The 24,609-nt window shown below is 38.1% G+C and overlaps 1 protein-coding gene across 1 annotated transcript in view; it reads left to right on the top strand.

Annotated features, from left to right (window-relative positions):
* ANKRD31 (ankyrin repeat domain 31) overlaps nucleotides 1-24,609 on the top strand; it is a gene marked incomplete at its 5' end in the record, with an annotated part of 66,312 nt that overhangs the window by 24,682 nt on the left and 17,021 nt on the right. Inside the window, 11 exon segments of the mRNA XM_083884265.1 lie at nucleotides 199-341; nucleotides 2,740-2,884; nucleotides 4,451-4,512; nucleotides 6,700-6,862; nucleotides 10,313-10,498; nucleotides 10,934-11,076; nucleotides 13,630-13,789; nucleotides 14,222-14,304; nucleotides 15,144-15,225; nucleotides 17,416-17,512; nucleotides 21,270-22,320. Of these exon segments, the coding sequence (XP_083740391.1) occupies nucleotides 199-341; nucleotides 2,740-2,884; nucleotides 4,451-4,512; nucleotides 6,700-6,862; nucleotides 10,313-10,498; nucleotides 10,934-11,076; nucleotides 13,630-13,789; nucleotides 14,222-14,304; nucleotides 15,144-15,225; nucleotides 17,416-17,512; nucleotides 21,270-22,320 (2,315 nt within the window).

Here is a 24,609-nt window from a genome sequence, read left to right as displayed (position 1 = left end):
TTTGCCAAAAGCATGAAATCTCCCAACCCGTGTGACGGTCTCATAAACATTTCTTCATACATCTTACTGGAATGCATCATTTTTTACCATTTCAGTATATTCTGTGAAGTCTTCATCAGAGTGACAATCTAAAGCTGACATAAATTTCTAGAAATTTTTCACCAAAATGTGAAATACATGTTTTTCTTTTTTTTGTAGGCTTGACTGCACTACATATAGCAAGTGTGGAAGGCTTTTATGAGATAGCAAATCTCCTTTTGAAAGCGGGAGCTAATGTTAATGCTACACAAAAGGAACAAGTAACACCCTTGCAAGATGCAGTTAAAGAAGGCCATTACAAGGTATATTCCACATTGAACACAAAGTGTGATCTGGGAATAGAAATTATTGTTGTTGAGTCCACAAGGTCACATAATGTTTTTGTATGGGGCTGATCTTTCTACGTTACAGGTAAATTCAGGGGTTTGCAAGTCCTCTCTGCCTGATTCCTATTCAAACCACTCCATGCTTAACAAGATTTGTCCAAAAGGAGAAATTTTTTTAACTGTTTCAGACAATGGCTGTACTACTGAGGAGTAGATTGGTATAATTTAATACTACTTCATTCACTAATATTGTAGCCACTCAGCAGAGTAACTTCTGACTTGGGCAGACTTCTGGACTATTAACGACATTTTCTTCATGATTTAGGAGTCATGGATATATGGTGTGTCATCACAGTTATGCCCACCCATGTATTTAACACCAAACATGGAGGAATATGAAAAAATAGCCTTATATTTTGTAGGATTTTAAACTGAATGTTAACTGATGTTAACTGAATAGTCAGTTTGAATTAATGGTAAAATTTCTTGCCAAGTGTAGTGGTTTCATAAGCCTGTGTCTGAATTTCAGATCCTCTTTCAGTCTCATAGTGGTCACCTACACCTGTCTGTGCATATTCCTAGGGTGACCCAAATTTATGTAGGAGTTCTGTGTGTTCTTTTTTTCTGCTGGCAGTTTTTTTCATACAGACCTGCATACACGCAGCCTAATTCTTACTGGTTTCCAAGATTTTAAAGGATTTTTTGGGGGGGGTGGCTAAGAAGTTTTCTCTTGAACATTTGATCTTTTTCACAACTGAGATGAGACTTTGTTTCTCCTCGAAAAGTCTCTCTGGAGCAAAGAGGAAAGGTAGATTTCTAGTTAATAATTTTTTCTGAGACTCGAGAGCCCCAAGAATAAATTGCAGCTTGTGCATCATAGATTGTTGCAGGTTCATGAAATATTTCTGGGTTTTGTACCTATGACACTCATGTCCATGGTTGTGGATGAAGGGACTCTGCATTTCTGCAAGTAATACTTAAAGGCCACCAACTTGTGATATTGGAAGAGCACTGATCTCAACTGTGTCACTTGAGGCACACCAAGATCATTCAGCACAGAGCTGAGTTAAAGTTATACAAGTTGGATATGCAGAAAGAATGGTACTACATGGTGGTGCTGTATTTACTCACTGCTCTCTTTACTCAGTAGCAGTAAAATTGTCTTACTGCACTGGTCTGTCAGATTCAATTTTGTTGTTTTTTGACTAGCAATAAAATAGTGATAATGATTCAGTAACATGACTTTCAGTAATCTGGTATTTGGAACTGTGTTTTTCAAAGTTACCTTCTCTGTGTGAAGTTACTACTGTAGATTGAAAACACAACTTTTGACTACTTTATCATTTTCTGTACTTGCAATATGCAAAATCAATTTATTTCAGAAAAAGTGGTAAGTATAGGAAAGATTTTCTAGTATTGCCATTAAAGGGGAGAGCATACACTTGTGGTGATGTTCTCAGTGATCCTGTTATGGAAGAATGTTCTCAACATTACTTGGTTGACAAAATCTAAAGACTTGGGACAATTTATGAAACCCAAAAGGGCTTTTGTTGCCAGCTGAACCCTTTTTATTTTACTCTGTTGTTAGGAGAATGTGTGAATTAGGAAAAATTCATTAACAATTTTCTCATTAGTAATCTGGTCAGAAGTAATGAGGGACTTGAACACACAGGTGAAGGTTGTGAGTCAAGTTCAGTCTGAAATGATAACAGATGCTGAAGAAAAATGCAGAGGTACAAGTAAAAAATCACACTAATGCTGGAATAAGATTGCAGAGTTCCCCACAGAAATGAAATAATCAGATTGTAAATATCTCATATCTTAAACAAGTATTTTGCACAGGTTGATGGAATGTTTTGCTCAAGTGGTAATTTCTTGAGTAACAACTAACTCAGGCTTTATATTTGTACAAAACCCATAATGTTGGTAGCAAGACCATCCAAATGTGTTTAATTTGAGCAGATATATGTTGTACATCAGAAATAGCTGTCAAAACTTCCTTTGCAGTCACAGAAGTCACAGTAAGCACATCTAGAGCACAATTTATTTTCTCCTAAAGTAGATATCCCAGATGGATAAGCTGACTCAAACCCTAAAATCACCTGTTATTTTCTGCCAGTTAAGAGCTATGGTAAGATGAATCCTACTCTGTATTTTGAGAGACCTTTTTTAATGGCATCAGGTTAATAACTGGAACAATTTATAAAAATAACAAGGCTATAGGATAATCTAGGGGAATGCTTGGTGTGTATGAACTAGAATAAAGAGGAATTTTAGTTGCTGGTATTGTCAAGTACAAGAGAGAGAAGCCTGTATAAGGATTCTGAAAAATACTGTCAGAAATAAAAATTGCCTGAAAAACTCACTTTTCTAGATGGCAAGTTTACTACTTTGGTATGGAGCTGATCCCTTACTAAGGAATCAGATGGGAAGGTGTGCATTAGAAGAAGCTTCTGACCCACCTATGGTGAAACTTCTTCAAAGTTATGTAGAAAAATCCAGCAGATACTCAGTAGCAGGTAGGAGAGAATTACTCTGACACGGCATTACAGCTTAAGGGAGAAATTTAGAACATCTGTTGACTTATATTTCTTTAATTTAAACTGCTAATACCTCTATGGCCTTCACTATCTGATGCCTTGAGTTACCAGTGAGCACTCCTTACCCTCCACAGTTGCTGTACATTGTCAAAGTGTAAAAGATAATGATGCCCAGCTGTTTCTTGGGCTGCAGTTTCCTTTAGATTTGAAATTAAGATGTGAAACACAGTAGTTATCCATCTAAATGGAAGATGGTGCATTGCTTGATTTGCTGATGGATGAGGTATGGTTTAGAGGTAAAGATAAAATTTGGTTTTAAACTGGCATAAAGTCTGAATTTTGAAGGATCCATAAGATAAAAAATGAGATACTAGGATTAGATCCAGATCTTAGGGGTTGCCAAACCTTAAATGCTGCTAGGGTCGGGTACAGAAAATATTACTGTAGTAATTTTAGTGAGTTTGTAAGGAGAAGGTTGGGTTAGAGCTAGTGATTAGCTAAGGAGAGTGAATCTGGTACAGTCTTGGGAACTAAGTTTGGAACTAAGTGGAGAAAGTTTGGAGGAGGCTGTTTCATCAGCAGCAAGTACAAGGTAAGCCTTGATCAGAGCTAGGATTAAGACCTAGGATTAAGTGTGGCCCATGGATACCCATGGGCCACTGTGGGCTGTAGTATTTTTAAGTCAGAAGGAGTTCCAGTCCCTCAGACTATTATCCATTACTGCCTTTCCACATGGGTGGCAATAAAGCTGTAACATGTAGTCCAGGGATAATCAAAAGAGACTTCAGGGCCTTAGGATAGCTGGCAAGGAAATCTGGTAGACAGGTGATTTTTTCCTCTCTACTTCCAGTTGTAAGCAGGGACATTGGAAGAAGCAGACAAACTTGTCTATTAATGCATAGCTAATGTCACTGCCACAATTGTGGGTTTTTCAGTAGAGGGATGGTCTGGATGTCCCCAGGCCTTCTGATGTCAGATGGCATTCACCTTTCTCAGAGAAGGAAGAGGATCTTTGCTCGTGAGTTAGCAGGGTACATTGACAGAGCTCAAAACTAGACTTGAAGGGAGACCGAGGTAATGTCAGACTTGCCCATGAGAAGCTGTCAGGTGACATGAGGATTAGATGGATGAGGTGCTACTGAGGGCTTTCAGCCTGCTGCTCTGAGATTCCTTGAGTATCCTGAAGTACACTGGAAGTCTTACAGAGAGGAGCCAGGGGTTACACTAAGTTTCAAAATGAATTGCTCATTCATTAATCATCAAGAAAATTTGAAAATATTATGCCATTTTTTACTCTCACCAAACCTGATCTGAACAAGATACTATTTGAAACAAAGATTTGACTCTGAAGTTTGATAAAGATTTTATATATTGATATGTTTTAGATTCCAGTAAAACCCTTACAAGCTTAGTAATTTTTATTGAAAACTAAATATTGTAGGCAATGTTGCATGCAATATTGTAGACATAAGATGGTATATATGTAAAGTAAATTCAAATCTCTTTTCAATTCTCATTTCTTTCTGTCCTTCATTTTCATTTCAGATGAAGATGGTTCAAAGAACATGTTAAATACTCAATGTGTAGATGATACAAACCAGCACCAGGTACATATTTACAAAGAAATCTGATTTGATCATAAACTGTTAAAGGCTTGCTGACAATCTTCAGTAAACTAAAGCATTCCTGAAGAATGTTTCCATTCCAGCACACAATGTACTAGATCTATCCAGCAGGGACTGAGAGTGATAGTCAATGTTTGGCTCATCCTTACCAGTCCTTGGGATAAGGTACAGCCTCATGAGGATGCCAGAGGGAAGTCTCTCTTTTGGCAGTTCTTGCTGTTTTTGCAAGTTCTGCAGAGCTAATTACAGGAAGCATGGTACATCAGTGCCTGTTTGTACTTGCAGAAACCTTGCTGAAACTGCTGGGTTTTGCCTGGCTTGTAGCAGTAGGATAATTATGTCTTGCCTCTGTGTAAAGTTGTGTTGGATTTTGAGAGGAAAGGGTTGGGAAGACACTGCCTTGCACAGGGGTTGCACAATTATTCTGTGAGGTTTCAGCAGGATGAGGGAGCTGGAGACAAGACACCATGATCAGTCACTTGGGCCAGTGTTTGCTTATGGAACAACAGCTTTTACCATTATAACAGATAACATCTGAGATGTAGAATGTAGTGTGCGTAAATGCATCTTTTGAAGCTTTTGAAGTTTGATGTGGTGATGATAACTGTCCTTGTTACTGACAGCTGTGCAGTCTGTGTGCTCTGAAATGTTACAGTGTAACAGCATGCATAGTACATAGTCTTAGATTATGCTTTTGAGCATTAAATGATTGATAAAGATGGTGCAGTAAACATTTAATTACGTAAACCTATTACCGAAGATTTGTAAACTGATAATTCCAGTAGTTGTGTCAGATGTTGCAGTGTGTGTTCTGGTTCTGTCTCCAGATATAAAGTAATCAGAAGGATAATGCTAATTAGTCACTGGCCTTTGGACCAGCTGTGTTTTGAGATTACCATGAGTTAATTCTGTGTGGTATTGATGTGTTATTTACCCTTCTTTATAATTTCATAGAATAATTGCAGACAGGCTTGTCAGAAATGTGAAACTAGAGCTCTGGTTTATGACCACAGAAGCAAGGCAGTTTTAAAGGCAGATCGTTAATTCAAACTTGTTCAGTTTTCAAAAATAAATATGAGTTTAAAGCACTTCAGTAATATTTATTGTTGGATTTTGCCCATGAATTTTTATTATACACCTATTTCTTAGTTCCTTAATATGTTGGTCCTGCAAAAAAGCAGCAGGGAGAAAAATCAATTAAATTTATAGCAGCACAATTTTCTTTTATTATATAGTAAAGGAATTTATGAGAAAATTAAGTTAATTATTTGGCCTGTTTTGGAGATAGAATCAAATGTAGGTGTACTTCAACATGATAATACCGGAGCATCAAAGGAAGTTTTGCTAAACATGAACAAAGCAGAAAAACAAATTTGGTGAAAAACACAGTAATAAAACTCTTAGGAACCTTTCTCTGAAGGCAGAAAAATTAAAAAAAAAAAAAAAAAAAAAAAAAAAAAAAAAAAAAAAAAAAAAAAAAAACACCCAGTTAAAAAAAAGGCTATTCTTATAGCAGAGGCTACAACAAAGAGTAAAACTATTCAGAAATAATATCTCATGTTATATGGACATCAAGTTTAGTTCCACTTACAATCCAAGGAGCTTTACAGTAAACATATTTCCCTCATGATGGACCTAATGAAATGGGCCAGACTGTTGCTGCCTCTGTTCATAATTGTTGCATCTCACTTAATGTTGTGGGGAAACTGCTGTCAGGTGGTATAGGTGGAATTGCAGCAGGAATATAATCAGCAATGGTACAGTGAAAATTCATTTGCAGAATAAAAGGGCAGCACTGGTGGAAGCTCAGCAACTTCTTTGTAAAGGAGAGGAGATCACCAATTTGTGTTGTCTCACATCCATGGTTTCTGGAGAAAAAGTGTGCACAACCTTCCCAGACTGTCTATTTAAGAGCAGTTGATTCTCAGTCAATACTGATTTGCTTTGACTTCCTCTCACAATGTATCTGTTTTAAAGTTACAACAGGATGTGACAGGGATCAACAGAGTCTCATGCAGAGTAACAGTAGTAGTTTGATACCGATATGAGAACACCTTCAGAATGATTTTTTTTACAAAACTTGACAAATCAAGTGTAATCTGATGTTAATGGAAATAAAACGAATGATCATCCCTAAGTTTAAAACTCTCTTTGCCTTTGTTTTGATATATTTCCTTACAGACAGAGGAGTCAGAATCTGCATGTGCAAGTCCTAAGAAGACAAGCCAAAAAGCAAATGCAGCCTCATATTCCAGTAGCAGCAACAACAAGGTTTCATCTGATCAATCACAATTGGGTCAAGCATCAAAACAGCAAACATCTAAGAAGTCAGGTGAAAAGTTAATATTTTATAAACCAGTGGAATTTTTTTCCAAATGTACATGAGGAAGGCTTTTTGAAATGTGTGAGGGAAAATTTGACAAGGAATATATAGTATGCTGAGTAAATACTCTAATGAATATGTAAATAGTTCCAGAAATATCTGTGCACCATTTTACAGGATACACATTTTGTTTATATTACATTCATCAGTCTTCCAGCATTGTGATTTGAGGGGATACAGGATCATAAGTGACAGCTTCAAGCTTATCCTTACCTAAGTATATTACATAAACAGCAGTTTAAAACAACACTTGATTGGTCTTTGCTTAACTGTTTTATATGTCACAGATCAAAGAGCAGGGCTGTCTGAATATTTGGCACACAAAGATCCACTTACATTTTACAGAATATAATAAAAATATATAAAATATAACCTCACCAGGCACAACTCAATATAGACTCTGATTGTACTGGTACCTTTGGGCTAGTTGTAGTCTAGATATAAACCAACTTCCATGAGAATAAGGATCTAGTATCCTCCTGTAGTTAAATTCTCTTCTGTCTGCACATGCAGCTTTTTTGTTTAGCATTTTCATCCCCTGTCTAAGATTTGCATTTATCTTGTGGCCTTACCATCACAATAGAGCCCTACTCCAACTAATCTTAGCCTCTAAATATTTTCAGTTAGTGATTTTTTGGTAAAGCTGGCACTCATCATATGTACTTTGGCTCTTTCTGGAACCAGAGAACCATGGTACTCCAGACTTGCTAAAACCAAAACCTGTAGTTCTGACAGAATCCCTCCCCTCTTAAAACCTTTTTTACCTCCTATTTGTGCCATTATGATTTTAAAAAGATTTGTTTCAAACATGTGTTTTATATTTTGGTCTCCTCTGGGATATCATGTCCCAGGCTAATTTTTTCCTCATGAGAGATTCTTCAGGTAATAATTTGTTCAAAAGAATTGATTATGCCCTTCATACCAGGAGAGCGTTGCCATTTCAGAGGTGGTGCAATAAAGTATAGCCCTTTGTACAATTGAAAGCCTTAATAAATTTGGAGTTCAGGACAATGGCATTCAGATTGCTGCAGAAGTAAAGTGGAAAATGGGATGATGTTTTCTGACTTGTGGGGTTTTCAGATTTTTTGCTCTCCTACACTTTCTTATCATTAACTGGCCTTTTAAATGCATCTGATTGTTTCTGTGTCCCACTGGTCTTCCTTATATTACTCTGTTACTGAAAAAAAATCTTCTCTTTGCAAGTGACACAGTGTCACTTTCATCTACAGTCACTTACTTAGGCTCCCAGCATTTCCATTCTGCTCATACAGGAGGAAGGTACAAACAGCTTGCTTCTTTTCTTGTAGTTCACCCAGTGGAAATAATTGCTCACAGACCCATGTGGGAGGTATTGAAGGACAATGTCCTTGAAGTTGCTGAGGTATGTCAGCCTAATCCAACCTGATTGCTGGTTACAGTCATCTCTTCATTTTATCTTTGTCCTGTACTGACTGGACTTTGTATTTGCCAAGATCTGGATCTTTCCATCTCGTGACCCACCTGGCAGTGCATCCAACAGAGAACCAGTATTTTGTGATTCACAAACCAATGTCCCATCACGCTTTTGCAAACGTTTCCTAACAGCCGTGAAGCAAACTGTTGTGCATGACAATTTAACTGGAAAACTTTGCAATTATTTCTGTTCACTTGCAGCCAATATTGCTAAGGTTCATTAGCTTAATGGGCTGTTGTGTGCCCCTTTTTTTTTTTCTTCAACGTCTCTAAAAAGTCCCTAGGACATTCTCCCATGAATCAAAAGGGAAGAAAAAGAGGAATCAGAAAGTGGAAGATTGCTCTGGGAGTTCAGACTTGACTTAGAAGCTTTTAGACAAAAGACAATAGATTATCTTATGGTAAAGTAGGTCTCAGATTGGAGGAGTACTTTAATAATGTGATGCCTTTGTGTGCTCTAGAATCTCAAGTTTTCTTTTAAAAAAGGAGCTCTTGAGTTTTTCTTGTTGGCAATACAGTGTAGGCCAGGCAGCATCAGTGCAAAGATCAGCATTTCATCAGCCCACAGTGAGCAATCTCATTTAAAACCAATATGGGTATATCCTCACTGTATGTCTGTCTCTACTATCACTTCAGTCTGTCTTTCATGTTCTTCCAAATAGTCTTGTATGACAAGCTCCATAGTTTACTTTGAAGGAAGCATTGGAAAAGCCAATTTCCAGAAGACAGGAAGAAAGGCAGCTGTCAGATAAAGAAGATTTTTGATACTAATGGATAATGCTGACTGAAAATATTTGAGAAAAGAGTTTGTTTGATGAGACGAGGAAGATGCAGAACCTAATTGTTCATAGGAATAAAAGGAAAAAAACCTCCATGGATAAGAGTTGCAGAATGCTCATTAAAACCTTACACTTTCGTGTTCCTTGAATAAATTGCATATTTTCAAAAAATCAGAGAAAGAACACCAAAAACTTTTTAAAAATATCTGGGCAGTGTGATATTGTAATAGAAGGAACAGGAGTATAAAAGTAGTATGGGTGATAGAGCTTTAGAAGATTTATATATCCTGTCTCTTTGGTAGCTGTGTGAGGAGGGGGTTGTCCTTTCTTTGTACATCTCTTTTTTCTGTTGTATCTTTTAGAATTTAGTAGATCTGTTACCTGAAGCTTCAGAATTAGAACCTCTCTGATGACCACATGGTATCATTAGATGAATGTTGTTTGCTTTGTGAACCGGTAGGGATTAAATCAAGTTTATTTGCAGTTATGGGTCCAGTTGTGCACAGGTGTAAATGACAGATTTTCTATGCCACTAAACATTACTCAAAGACTTGTAATCAGTCTACAGTGGTTTTTCACATCACAGCTGTCAAAAACCTTGTGGGGGTGTGTGTGTGTATATTCATCAAGCTGTGTGTGTATCCATCTATCTATCTATCTATCTATCTATGTATCTATCTATCTATCTATCTATCTATCTCACATCTTTTTCCTGATACAGAATTAGGAACTGATAAGGAGTCAAGTGGTGCTCAAGTCTCCACTTTTTAATAGTTTTTTAAATATCTCTATTTAGTTTATATATTTAGCAGCCTAGTAACCTGAAAGCAGTCTATGGAAAAACCTAACATATTCCCTACCTCTTTACAGTATAAAATTTCAACCTTGTTACATTTCTTGTGGCTTCCTAATTTGTTGTACCCTTGTTGAATCATCTAGGTTTTGACTGGAAATTCTTAAGTACAGGATCTGCTTGTTATCTGACCTGTTGTACAGTACCTTCTGCAGTACCTTGAACTTTTTGCCAGTTAATATTACTGAATAATTAAAGCAACAGTATTAGACACAGTTACAGTAATTCAAATGAATTATGAAGTTTAAATTTCTGTTTATACTTAAGCATTCATTGTGGAAAAAAAAATCTAATGAACACTCAATATCTGTTCAGAATCTACCAGGAAAAAAGCTATAATTGTAAATGGTACCTCTAAGACAAAAGCTGGAAGAAAGATGAAATCAAAGAAAAATGCAAAAGGGAAAACTCAGCTGCATAGTGCTGCTAAGAGAGGAGATTTGTCTTTGGTGAAGACTCTAATATCATCTGGAATTTCTGTCAATGAACAGGACTATGCAGGTTTGAAAAATACTCTCTTACAGGCTTGTTTTATACTACAATTTTACATAATCTGTAAAATCTGTAGTATAGATATGTTTATATAATATGTGCCATTTTAATAAAATTACAGTATCTTGGCTTAAAATTTTGAGGAGAAAAGGAAATCAGATTATTAATATCATGCTCCTTAGTTTTTAGAGTTTGTCTACTCCAATGTTTTGTTTCTTCTATTGTTTTTAGTACTGCAACAAAAAAGAGAGCAATGTTGCTCTGCTTAATACTGGCTGAGTTTTTCTTTGAAGTAAATTGAATTACACATTAAATAGTTGAGCTTGGCATTTCAAGATGATTATTTGTGTAAGACTTATCTTAAATGTAGAGTTACTAATTAGTGACCTTTGTGGATCTTTCCAAATCAGATGCATGCTGTATGTGTTACCTTGTTTTTATTAGGTTGGACAGCAATTCATGAAGCCTCCTATGGAGGATTTTCTGATGTGATCTTAGAATTACTGAAAGCAGGTGCTGATGTTAACTGCAGAAGTTTCTGTGGTGTTTTACCAATACATGATGCTGTTTCTGGCAATCATTTTGAGGTATATTTTTATTTTTCGTAAGATTTCCTAACACCAGTTTCCAACAGAGGGTCAGCAAAGCAAAATCTCCATTTCATTTAAGGTACTAACACAATTTTAGTGTATGTTTGCACTTAGGAAATAAACCAGTATTCTTTAAAGTGATCAAAATTGGAGAAAAAAATTCTTCAATAGTGACAGTTGAAATTGTACAGTTAGTTGACTTCTTTAATACAACAGAAAAATCATAAAAATTCAGAAACTCCCTGTCGTTTGAGCTTCTTAAAAACAGTATTAAAGTTGAACATTCTCAATTTATTGATAGTTTAGTGCTGCCGTAGGTGGGAGTGATGCACTTCACACTTAAGAGAGAAGCAATAATATGCTTTATTGATATAAAACAGTGAGTTAGCAAAGTTCACTGATAAGTGTGACAGTTGTTTAACACAATTCTATTGTTTACTGCATAGAGAACAAGGTCCCAACTGTAGAGAGGGACCTCCTGTTGAGTCATGATGTTCAGAAAGGACCCCCTTGCTTTCTAAACTCCTTCTAGATCAAGATTCCATACTATACTCAGTCAGCAATTTCTGTCCAAAGGACTACTTGTGCCCAATCAATCCTTTCTATCACTTAGCTAAGATTTCAAAGTTTAGTGTCAATTACTGAAAATCTGTTGTGACAAGGAATTTCTCTGCTTTGAGGAGCAACCCTGAGGTGTGTCCCTGCTCAAAGGGAGGTCCTGGTGTGCAGCCCATTGCTGTATGAGAGACCTCAAGGGGCCCTGGGCTGGGCACTATTTATGAAGTAAGGTGATTGACTTACAGTCATATTTTGCATAGCAATAGGATGCCCTAATACCAAATTTGCCCTAAACCAGGACATGGGGTCACTGTTGACAGTGCCCTTTGTGCCCCCAAAAGTCTGGAGTAGGCTGGATTCAACTTTCATTGCTGCCCCTGGTGGTTGTGGCTTAAGCCACCTGTCTTGAGTGGGACATTTTTTCACTAGCTCACTTTGCCCAAAGCCCTGTCCTGTCAGACTTTGAACATTTCTTGACTTTTTGACAGTCTATTTCAGTGTCTCATTACCTTAATTGTAAAAAAAATTCTTTTTTGTAAAGAAAAGACCCTGGGCCTGTTTGTTTTAAAAAACCCAATTTTTTATTAACTGGTCCCATCTAACCAAAACCATTCTGTGGTTCTAGAAAAGAGACTTTTTCAGTCAGAACAGACCTACATGACAGACCTACATCTAGTTAGAACAGCCCTACATCTAGTCCAACTGCCTGAACCCTTTGGGGCCAACCAGAAGTTAAATCATGTTAACATTATCCAGATGTTCCTTAAACATTGACAGGCCTGGGACATCGACCACTTTTCTATGACACTCCTCTGGCACAGCTTAGACCTATTCCCACTCATCTATCACTGGATCCCAGGGAGAGAAGATGGGTATCTCCCTCCCCACTTCCCAAGCTCAGGAAGGTGTGGAGAGCAGTGAGGTCACCCCTCAGTCTCCTTTTGGCCAGACTAGACAAGCCCAAAGTCCTCAGTGGCTCTTCACAGGATGTGTCTCCCAACACTCTCACCATCTTTGTTGCCCTCCTCTGGACACATTCAAGGACCTTCCTAACTTGTGGTGCCCAGCACTGCACAGAAATAAATAAAATGTTCCTTTGATGGAGTGAGTTCTGGGGAACTGAAGTGTAAAGGTGATGCCAGATTGGCTCAAACATACTTCTATTTCTGTCAGGACAATTCATGTTTAATCACATTCATCTTTTTCTGTGAGCAATGGTAAAACAAAGGGGATGATTTCACATGCTTGGAGCCAAACCATCAGTAGAATTCTTGTGAAGATATAAGTATATTATTCAGTATTTTGGGGGGAAACCAACAGAGAACATCCTGAACTTGGACTCAGCATTCTTGTCCTGATGCATTTTCCTACTTAACTGCACTGTGAGTGTAAGGAATAAGAGGAAATGCTAGAGCTGAAAAATCATACATACGAAAATTCTTTTACCATCCTAACTCTGACCTCATCAATACTTTCATATGATCTGAATTTAGGGGGTAGATAATTCTGCTGATGCCCTAATCTCATTTCCACATTTTGCAATTAAGCAAGTTTGCAAGTTTTTTGGAATTAGGAAAAAAGTTATCAGTTCATGAAACCCAAACCAATATTAAAGGAAGAAATGCACTTCTGTTCTGCACTTTGGTCTTAATGCAGTTGACCAATTCCTTTTAATTTAGATACATGATGTTTTGTAATTGTTCTGTATAACTGTAAAATCATAAAGATTAGTAGTGTAAAAATTACAAGCTTTGTGAAAATTTGTAAATTATTTGTATTTTAATGGAAAAATGGAAGAAATGTAAGATAGAAACCTGTGCTGATAATAGCCACTTACTTGTTTTATTTAATTTAGATTGCAAGTATAACGAATTTAGAGTATCTTACTTGAACCTGTATTATTTGTGATGTATGTTAGATATAACACATATAATTGTATAATAAGTTCACAACAAGAATTACCACTGTACAAATAACAAAAATGTATAATAGGCAGTGAGGATTCTGCTGCAGCATGGAGCAGATCCCAATGAGATGGATGATTCAGGAGAAAATGCTTTAGATCAAACTTATGATGAAGATATGAAAGAATTGCTGAAGTCATATGGTGCTGTGTACTCTGTACCTCCTGTCAAAACTGTTGAAGGTACTGGTATGTTAGTTTTGTAATATGAATCATAGGATTACCCTGTAGTTTTAAGGAAAAAGCATACATTCAAATAGTATGACACTGATATTTTTAATTCCATTAACTATTTAATGCTATTTATTTATTTACAGAAAATAGGAAGTGTGAATGAGTTTTGTTTCTTTCTGAGAGAATGAGGTAAAAGAATGTATTTGGATATTCAGATTCTTGTTATTATCCATATTTCCCTTCACAGGAAGGGCAATGAGTAGTTTTGGAAGTAAGTGGTAGCTTTCATTTCTTTATGCTACCTAAATTTGATCTCTTTTGCATATACAAGATACTTTTCATTAGTTGATTTGCCATTGCATCTTTGTAACCTATATTAGCTAATCCAGCCTATGATGCTGCTGCAAATTAATTTTAAATTTTATTTATTTTTTCTTAATCGTGGAGCGAGGAAATCAAAACGTCGTTGTTACAACAGCTATAAAAATGATGATGCAGCTTCAGAGACACAACATGAGAAATATAGTGTGGTAAGTATGGATAACAGTTTTGTTAAACTGCTGTGTGCTATATGACTGCATAGTGACATTTGCTGACTCAAAAATGTATAAATATAATTTAAATAATCAACCCAAAAATATTTATAATAATATATAAATAATAATTTTTAATATATTTAATAATTGATTTTAAAATATATTTATAATATAAATAATAATATTTAAATAATTAAAACAGCATCATGCAGAAAGTTAGAGTAGATAATTTGTGGTTTACATATATGAGTTTGTTTATTATCACCTCTCTCTTTTCATGATTCTTGTGCATTCAAATTTATTGTGCCAACAGTGTTCAATACTGACACACATTTCTTATTGATTATAAAAATAGAAAAAAGATGATGAGTTCTTTTAATTCCAGAATGGTTCTTTTGGAAACAGTAATGAATTTTTATCACGATGTTGATGATCTTTAGATATTGTTTATCTTAACATAAAACAACAAGGAAGATTTTTGCATAAGCTGTTGGCTCTCCTGATGTCTGTAACCTTTGTCTACATTGTCTAGATGATGCTGCCATGGTGAAATCCACTGTCCAGTCTTTGCTGTGCACTCAGAGGTTTCTGGAGGACTCTGAGCATGGACTGGTTTGAATGCCACAGCAAACACAGGCTGTGACAGTCTCTTGCAGAGCACGTTCTTGGCACTATTGTACCTCTGCCACACCAGTGCCCCATTGCCTTTACTCAGTAATTCCCAACCTGGAATGACTTGAGTCCACCAGTAGCTAAACCATGTGTCATGGCCTGTTTTGTGTGGTGCACTTGGCTCTTCTTTTTACATAGATAATTTCTGTGTCTGTTTACAGGAGTCTGTTGCTGCTGTACAGGATACAGAAAAGAAGCAGAAAGAACTGTTGCTATTTGAGTTGAGAACTTCCAAAGATGAAGGTAGACATACATTAAGTGTTTCACCTACTTTTAGTGGTTAAATATCTTTGGCAGTATAACTGTTTTTAAAACATTATCGCACATAATATATTTGAACATCCCCTCTGAAAAATACAGCTTCAGAGAATAAGACTTCAATAACACTTCTCAGGTGTGGGCACTTCCTGAAGTAGTTTCTGTTGCACAGGAGTGCATATCATGACAGAAAAGGAAGGCATGCCACTTGGAAGCATGTATCTCAAGTCAACCTAATTATATAAAAAGGGATTATTAGATAGGAATGCATACTTCTGGCAGCATTATTCAGTTATCAGCACATGAGCCCCTGCATGATCAAGAACAGTTATGTCTGTATGTAAAGTAGCAGATGCATTATTTTCATTCTGGTGTGGCTAGACTTCCAGGAGCCTGAAATAATTTATGAGAGGAAAAAAAGAGAATTCTTTACAGCAGGCAATGTGAATGATGGGCAGTTTCAGAAATGCTGCTGCCCAGAGGTGTAATTTGTCTTAGGCTATCAAATCTCAGTTCAGATTAATCTCAAGAATTTACTAAGCAGCAGTGACTTCCTAGGGGATCATGATGCTGCTGCTGAGTAGCTGTTGGAGAATGTTGTGTCCATGCCATGATGCTTCAAGAAGCATAGCTTATTATTATATTATTATTATATTATATATTAAATATATATATATTTAACAATAACATTTAAAATAAGATAATTATTACTATATTCTGGCTTATTGCCAGGATGCCTTTTTGACCAAGGTCTGTTTCCCCAGCTGCCCTTGCCCATCTAGGCAGGGCTGTTTAATTGGGGCATCTCACACTCTCGAAACAGTTTTGCTTCCTGACAGAAAGAAAGGGGTTTTTTTTAAATTTATATTCCTAAATAAAGGCTGGGGATTTCTAATAGTATTTATGAGTAAATTTATCCCTTTAAAAATAAATGTGAAATATGGAATTATGCATATTAATAGCTTCCAACTCAAATTTATGGTGTATATACTGTTAGTTAAAATAGGTGTTTTCTTGAAAAACGTTTGACAAATAGATAGATGATATATTAGGTAGGCACCTGAGCACATTTCATGAATGAGCAAAAAAGAACTATCAGACTTCTCCTTTTCAGGGATAATCAGACTTCTCTTGTTCAGGGATATGAGAAAAATTAACATGTTGGTCCATTACCATTACTGACAAAAGCATTAGTAATGTAGCACTTCTTAAACTAAATCACAGTCATTACTGCTGATAAGGCACAAGACTGAACAAGCTTGAGAAGTACAGTGATAAACTTAAAAAGTAGAGTAAAATCTCAAGGTATTTCCATGCATTGAAATCTACTGTAAGTAACAGATTCAGATTTTCTATTAAACTGCCTTAATAAGACCAATATTTACATATTAAGTAGGCAAATATTGGTAGGTACTATGAAAAAGTTTTGGGGAAACATTTTATAAATTCCAATTTAATACTATTATTTCTCATTTTACCTGATTATGTAAAGCTTGCATTGACTTTTAGAATTTCAGGAATTGGGTTACAATTTTAGCAAATTATCCCAGTGCTATCCCAGTGATATATTGTGACTTCTAACCCTCATGTTATATGTCTGAGAGATAGGGTGTATAAAGAAGAATTTATAATTGCTCTTCTTTATCATTTAACTTTATAATATGAGTTAGAAACCATGTAGAACTGGAATAGATATGCTTTTACCTTCATGTGTAACTTGAAACAGTCTAGGTTCAATAAGCTATTTTGGATTACTTCAAACAAAAGTTTTAGGCACCTTGTAAAGATTGTGTAACTTCTGCAGGTAGTCTCAGTATAATTGTCATGTTATGTAGCTACTTGCAACACAAAGAGCTTGAAATTTTTCAGGGCTTATCATTCATAGGGCAGTTTTTTTATTTATTTCTCTTAATAATTTCCTAAACAAGGTACTTGCACTTCAAAATTTTCAGCTAGGTTTTTTTTAAGTTAAAGTATTTAATTATTTTTATAAGAATTTCATTAAAAGTACTCCAATTATAAGGAGCTACCAGCATGCATTACAGTATAAGGTACTGCTCTAGCAATGTCTTCATACTTTGGCTGTGTATTTGTTACATTTAAAATGCTATTAATATAATTCCTTCTTACTTCTTATTGCCATCATGATTTTGATTATTTCAAAATATTGAACAGATGTGTATATCCAAAGGCTGTCTCAGATACAAGATACTTTGAATAAAATACTTGCAAACCAGAAAACAGAGAGGGATACCATTGCTAAAAAATACAGGTAAGTAGAATACAAGGATTGAATTCATAGAAAGCTATTCTTTGCAGTAGTAGTGATAGAAGTCATTCGAAGATTAGTATATAGTGGCATAAAAGTTAATATATGTGGTTTTCATCCAGTTTTTTTGGAAACATGATTAGTATTGGCTTCAGTTACCTCACTTAGATGAAAGAGGAGCTTCCAGGTTTAGCTAATGCATACTAATCAGTTGCTGTGCTCACATTAGGCGTTGAAATTAGGTAATGAACAATACAAAATTCTGTACCCTGCACAGCACTATCCACAAGAATCCCACCACATGCCTGAGAACAGTGTCCAAACACTTCTTGAACTCTGTCAGGCTTGGTGCTGTGACCACTGCCCTGGAGAGCCTGTTCCAGGGCCCAACCACTCCTGGTGTGAAGAATCTTTTCCTGATATCCAACCTAAACCTGCTCTGACACAACCTCAGTCCCTTCCCTCAGGTCCTGTCAGTGTCACCACAGAGCAGAGATCAGTGCCTGCCCCTGCTCCTCCCCTCACAAGGGAGCTGTAACTGCACTGAGCTCTCCCCTCAGTGTCCTCCAGGCTGAACAGACCAAGTGACCTCAGCTGCTCCTCAAACAGCTTCTCCTCAAGGCCCTTCACCATCCTTGTGGCCTCCTTTGGACACTCTGTGTCCTCACCTTGGGCTGTTGTGGCCCCCAGAGCTGCCCCCAGCCCTGGAGGTGAGGCTGCCCCAGAGCAGAGCAGGGCAGGACAATCCCCTCCCTTGCCCAGCTGATGCTGTCCCTGATGTCCCCAGGAGAGGGGTGGCCCTCCTGGCTGCCAGGGCACTGCTGGCTCATGTTCAGCTTGTCATTGCCCAGGACCCCCAGGTCCCTTTCTGTGTTGCTGCTCTGCAGCCTCTCATTCCCCAGTCTGTCCTTAGGTTCAGTGTTTCCCCATCCCAGGAGTAGAATCCAGCACTTTTCCTTATTGAACTTCACATGGTTGATGATTGCCCAGTCCTCTGATTTGTTGAAGTCTCTCTGCAGGGCCTACCTGCTCTCAAGGGAGTCAACAGCTCCTCTCACTTTTATATTGTTATTGGACTTGCCTGGTATCCCTTCCAGTCCTTCATCCAAGTCACTAGTGAAGATGTTGAAGAGCACAGAGTCCAAGGAGGAGCCCTGTGTCAGATCACTCCATTTATTAGAAGCCTCTGAGCCTGGCATGTGAGCCAGTTTCTCACCCTTCACATGATGTGTTTATCCAGCTGAGGGCTGGACATTGTGTCCAGAAGGATCCTTTGAGAGATGGTGTCAAAAACTTTACTGAAATCCAAGAAGATTACATCACCTGGCTTCCCTTGATCAGCTAGGTGGGTTACCTCGTTGTAAAAGGAAATCAGGTTTGAGAAGCAGGACTTTTTCCCTCATGGAGCCATAATACCTAAGCAGAAATTAGGAAAGGAGGTTATTGAAGAATTACATTAATTTTGCAGTGTCATGGAAGAAAGTAGCAGCAACTCAAGACACTACCTGGAGTGTCTCTGCCTCTGATTTGTTTCTTTAGCACTCCGATATTAGGAGTGTTCAGCCAATGGCCAACAAGAGCCATTTAGAGAAATGGCTTGAAGCTTGCTTGCAGACATTCTTTTTTTTTTTTTTTTTTTTGTGAGAACTATTGAAATGTGAGCTAGGATTGCTCATCTTAGTGTGAGCGTAGATTGTGTGAATTAGCTGCTTCTTGATGCTGGCTCTCAAAAGGCCTCTGTTTACTTCCTTCTGAGAAGGACTCAAAGCTGGTCGTGTGAGTGCTCACCTAACAATGTAGCATCCTATTCCAGAGATGCTTCTAGGCCAGCTGATGAGGATGTTTCCATTCCTGCTTGTATGGGCAGGGTTTGGTTTGCCATGTAAAAACAGCACTGTAAAGCTTTCAGGTAGTCCAATGGCAAAATGTAAAGGCTGGTTGAGCAAAGAGACTGAAGTGCTTCTGTCACAGGCCATTTTGCCAGCTATAAAATGTAAAATACACAGATTACACAGATAATTGAAAAAAAAAAAAAAGATTTTATGAGGAATTAGAGTTCCAAATTATCCTTGTGGGCAAAATAGTGACCGAATTAAGAAACAAGGACAGTAAAATTAATAGCCACAAAAACTTATCTGTTTTCTAGTATTGAGAGTGAGACTGTGTTCCAGAGTGAAGTGATAAATATTTCTGGCTATTGCAGATATCCTGCAGCTAATGTAGCAGCCGTCCATCAGTAGTAATGAGCTATATTACAAATCACATTATATTTACTTTTAATTATTTATAAAGTTAACATCTTATTTTTAATTAATTGGCTTACAACTTTTGTCACAAGAGCCATAGAAGATCAGATCATCACGTTTTCCATCTTCTAGTTGTTCAGTTAGTTGGCTCAGAAAGAGATACTACTTAGATTGTTCTTTTTCTGTACTAAGATGTAGGTACTAGCATCTTCTGTACTAAGGTACTAAGATATATCTTTTGCTTGAGAAAAATTACCAAAAAAAAAGTATTGTATTTGTTAGTGGCTGTAAGTTACTTTGTCATTTTAGTCACACTGGTTTTCCCTCTTCAATTGCAACTTCTTCTGTAATGGTATAGCAATAAAGCAACAACACTTCCCATAGCAAAACCTGCTAAAAAAGTGTGTGTAAACCTCACTGGCCTGTGTAGAAGTCCGTAGTTGTCACAGATGACTCAGTGATTGACTGTTTGCTGATATATTGGTGGTACATGTAGTCTGAGCACGTGAGATACCAAGCAGTATCACAGCACACACAGCAAACACTCCCCAGCTGTGTTCTTTCTGTCCCTGTTCTGAGCCATCTAGTCTTGGTGTCCCTTTGTCCTGATCCCCTCAACAGTCTCTTTTGAGACTGGGATGGTGTTAGCTGCATGGAACTTCTGCAGTGGGTGGCCTTAGAAAGAAACCATACTGCAATTCCCCACAACTTGTGTGCTTCTGTGTCTTCCCAAAATGGTGCCAGAGTGGTAGTGATGCCACTTATCCCGTGAAGAGGAATTAGGAGAAAAGAGTGTTATGCTAAGTTGATGGCTCTTCTACCAAAGAATATGGTGTAAATTAAGAATTCCCTTCCAGGAGAAAGGAAGTAAAGTCTCCCAGGGAAGTGGTCTCACAGGAAGGAGGCTCAGTCTGGGAACAGGGTCTGATGAAGGGTGAAGCATTCCCAGATTACACAGGCTACGTTCTAAACTGTTCTGTGCTCTTTATTTAAAAGTCTTATAGCATTATTACAATGAAATCTTTTGTTGTGTACACCATAAAAAAACCCTTTTAGTATCATCCTTCAGGAGCTCATCCTGCACTCATTTTAAAAGGCTCCATAGTAGACCTTCAAGACATGCAATTCAACGTGCTACTGTGATTTGTGGTGAAAAGAGCAGTTGGTGATCCTACAGGCACAGCTTTGATAGGTTGAATTAATGGTGATTTAGGACTATATATCCTGTGAATTAAGGAGTGGTATAGGCAAGGCTATTTCTGAAGTTTTGATGATTAAAATTCTAATTCTATAGGATTCCCACTTGCATCTTAATTCAGTATCCTACTATGGGATTCTGCACTCTGTTGTCCATAAACCTGGGATTAAAGCATTAAACTTCATACATGATAAAAATATTGTTCAAATTTTAGATGTTGGCAGAGTCCTTTGAAACATATTCTTGTTCTTTGTGGGTTTTGTCTGTTAAATTGTTTACAGTAACTCCACTGTCCTTATTTTTTTATTTTCTGTAGGGCTTCCGTGGAATCATTTAAAAGAGGTGCACTAAGGAAACAATTAGTTGACCTTGCTTCTAGGCAAAAGAGCCTGTTGAGTATTGCCCAAAACCAGGAAAAATTAGTGCAGAAAATACAAAATTACAGAAAAACAAAGCAGATGTTCAATTCATCCTCAGAGAAGCAAATCTCAAATTTAGTTATTTTTCATGGAAGTGATACAAGACAAAATTTACCTGCTAATGAAATCATGTGTCCTAATGCAGTTACATTGAGTATGGGACTTGGTGCCAGCGTGCCTAATGGAAACAGAGTAGGAGCACATGTCTCTTTAGAAAATAGATTTTCAGCTCAGGAATGCATCCAGCATCCACACATCTGCTTGGATGACACAGCAGCAAATAAAGAAGCAATTACAAGCAGAAAGGCTTCTGATCATGCTTTGGCATCTGAAAACAGGGGAAGAGAATATCCCTTTGACAACACGTCAAGGCTGACAAATGCTGCAGAAGTGATGACATTGCCTTCAGAACCTGCTATTTCCACTGCCAAAACAAAGTGCTCTCAGCAAAAATACATTGATTGTGTAGCAATTGTAGGACAAAGAAACAAGTCTTTAAATCCCACTTCAGTGGCCAACACATTAAATGTTGTAGAACCCCGAAGCACTGTTGTCAATAAGAATGCCTATCAGACAACCAGTCACTGCAGGCAGGTTCTTCCACAAGAGGATCTGCACAGATATGTGAGTAAAAAAGCAGCTTTCCAGCAGCAGCCACAGCAAGCAATTCTGTCAGCATCTACAAGGAACTCTAATACTTTGCAGCAAATGGTCTTTCGGAGTAGTGAGAATTCATTTAATGCCAACCTGGTGCTTACTAATCTTACCTCAAATACAGACTCTCCAGCAAATATCAGTGAGAAATCTTCACAGAGTTATGGTAATCAGGAATGGGAACAAAAACGAGTGAGATATGGATGGAAGAGTAATAAAAAGCATCAGCTGATAGATCTGCTTGAATTGGGATGGATAAAGCCTGGAGAAAATGTTTTAGAATTCAAACTGGAGGTAATGGTTGAGAAATAATAATATTAATGTTAGTGCATAATGAAGATACCCCACACACTAAAAGGGGGAAAGAGCAATTCTCATGGTTTAGTCTGCATCTTCAGCACTTACTAGTAAATATTTTTATTCATTGGTTTTAGATAACTGTTCATGAGTTTAAAAGGAAAATCATATGGATGAAGTCTTCAGTCAGCCCATAATTTTAAGACCAAGAATACTGCATAAGTAAAATTTGTATTTAACTTTGCATGACCAGTTTGCTAATATGTCTTATTGCTAGAACTAGAGTGGGATCTTTGATTGATCTACATTGTGAAATACCTGATTTTCGTACTGGAAGGAGCAGGAATGTAATTGTTATGACTTAATGTCATTCTTGGAAACAACTGTCAAATCCCTCAAATAAAAAACATGACATCAAGGATTTCATAATGCTGTATTAGGCATGAATACATGCAAAATTACTTGCTTACAAGCTTGCTAGTTCTATAAGCAAGCAAATATGGTATGAACCATATCTGAAAAAAAGAAACCCCTCTTTTTTAATACAAAGGCATTTCCCTGTCCCTCCAAATACAGAGCAGATTTGCACAATAGCTGCCAGGGGCCTGGGTTAGTATTGAGTATATGAGGGAATCATTGACTGAATTCCCAGATGTGAGCTAATGTGATGGTTTGACACTGGCCAAGTGCCAGGCACCCACAAAAGTCGCTCAGTTGTCCTCTCCTGCCACAGCTGAGCAGAGGAGAGAGAAAAATTTATTGAAGGCTTCACGAATTGGGATAAGGACCAGGAGAAAACATTCCACAGGCAAAACAGGCTCAACTTAGAGGTACAAGGTGAATTCATTTATAACAAAATCAGAGGAGGATAATGAGAAGTAAAAATAAGCCCTTAAAACATATTTTCCTCCAGTCCCTCCCTCCTTCCTGCTGACAGCACAGGGAGACAGGGCGTGGGGGTTTTGGTCAGTTCATCACCCGAGGTTTTCCTCCCCTGCTCAGGGACAGGATCCTTCCCCTGTGAGACCACGGGGTCCCTCCCACGGGAGACAGTTCCCTGTGAACTTCCCCAGCCTGGTTCCAATCTCACCAGCAGCAGTCCCTCCTAAACTGCTGCAGCCTGAGTCCCTCCCACGGGCACACAGTGCCCCCAAAACTGCTGTGGGGTGGGTCACTCTTCCACGGGGTGCAGCCCTGCAAGGACAGGCTGCTCCAGCCTGGGAGCAGGGGCCCCTCTCTCCATCGAGTCTCCCACAGGAGCACAGGGATCCTCCTCCTCCAGGGATCCCCCTGCTCCACATGGGCACCTCCCCCAGGGGCTGTGGGTGGATCTCTCTATCCCTGTGGATCCCCAGGGGCTGTGGGTGGATCTCTCTATCCCTGTGGATCCCCAGGGGCTGTGGGTGGATCTCTCTATCCCTGTGGATCCCCAGGGGGTGCAGGGGCACAGCTGCTCCACCATGGTCTCACCATGGCCTGCAGAGGAATCTTGGCTCCAGGGCCTGGAGCAGCTCCTGCCCCTCCTTCTCCACTGACCTTGGTGTCTCCATGTTGTTTCCCTCACATGTTCTCACTGTCTCTTCTCTGGCTGTGTCACCATTTTTGCTTTGATTTCTTCTTAGATCTGTTATCACAGAGGCATTACCAACATCTCTCATTGGCCCAGGCTTGGCCAGCAGCGTGTCCATCCTCAGAGCCATCAGGGATTGGCTCTGCTGGACATGGTGGAAGCTTCTGGCACCCTTTCACAACAGCCACCTCTGTGGTCTCCCTGCTACCAAAAACCAGGCCATGCAAAACTAAGCTAGTTAATTTCCAGGGTAGGATATTGATAAAAACATGAAAAGTTCTTTTCAGACAACTCACCAGTTCAGTTAATGTAGAAAGAACTACTTTGCCTACACCAATAATCTCAGGAATGCTTTTCTGCTCAAGCTGCTATTTCATGTGCTCTTGTGTTCTGGAATACAGGGTAGTGTAAGTAACAAGGCTGTACATCAGATCATATGATGGCTATGGAGACATGTAATATTTGAAGAACATGTAATATTCCTTTGAACTGCAAGATGACTAAGTGGAAGGATGAAAAATTCAGTATGCCTGCTGTAATTTTTCAAGACAGTTGTCTGTGATAGGAGCTTGATGCATGTGGATCCTAAGGTATCCTAACCCAGTGCTGCAAGTACTGGTGTTTGGCATGTAGAGAAGTCAGTTTAGTGTCAGTTTCATCTTTACTAGAATGAAAATGACACCTATTTATGTCTTGGATGACAGTGCTGTAGAAAG

The sequence above is a fragment of the Zosterops lateralis genome (genome assembly GCF_965231275.1).
Source record: "Zosterops lateralis genome assembly, chromosome: Z".
NCBI classification, from domain to species: Eukaryota; Metazoa; Chordata; class Aves; order Passeriformes; family Zosteropidae; genus Zosterops; species Zosterops lateralis.
Note: the sequence above shows the minus strand (reverse complement) of the source record. Positions and strands in the feature narration are given on the sequence as shown.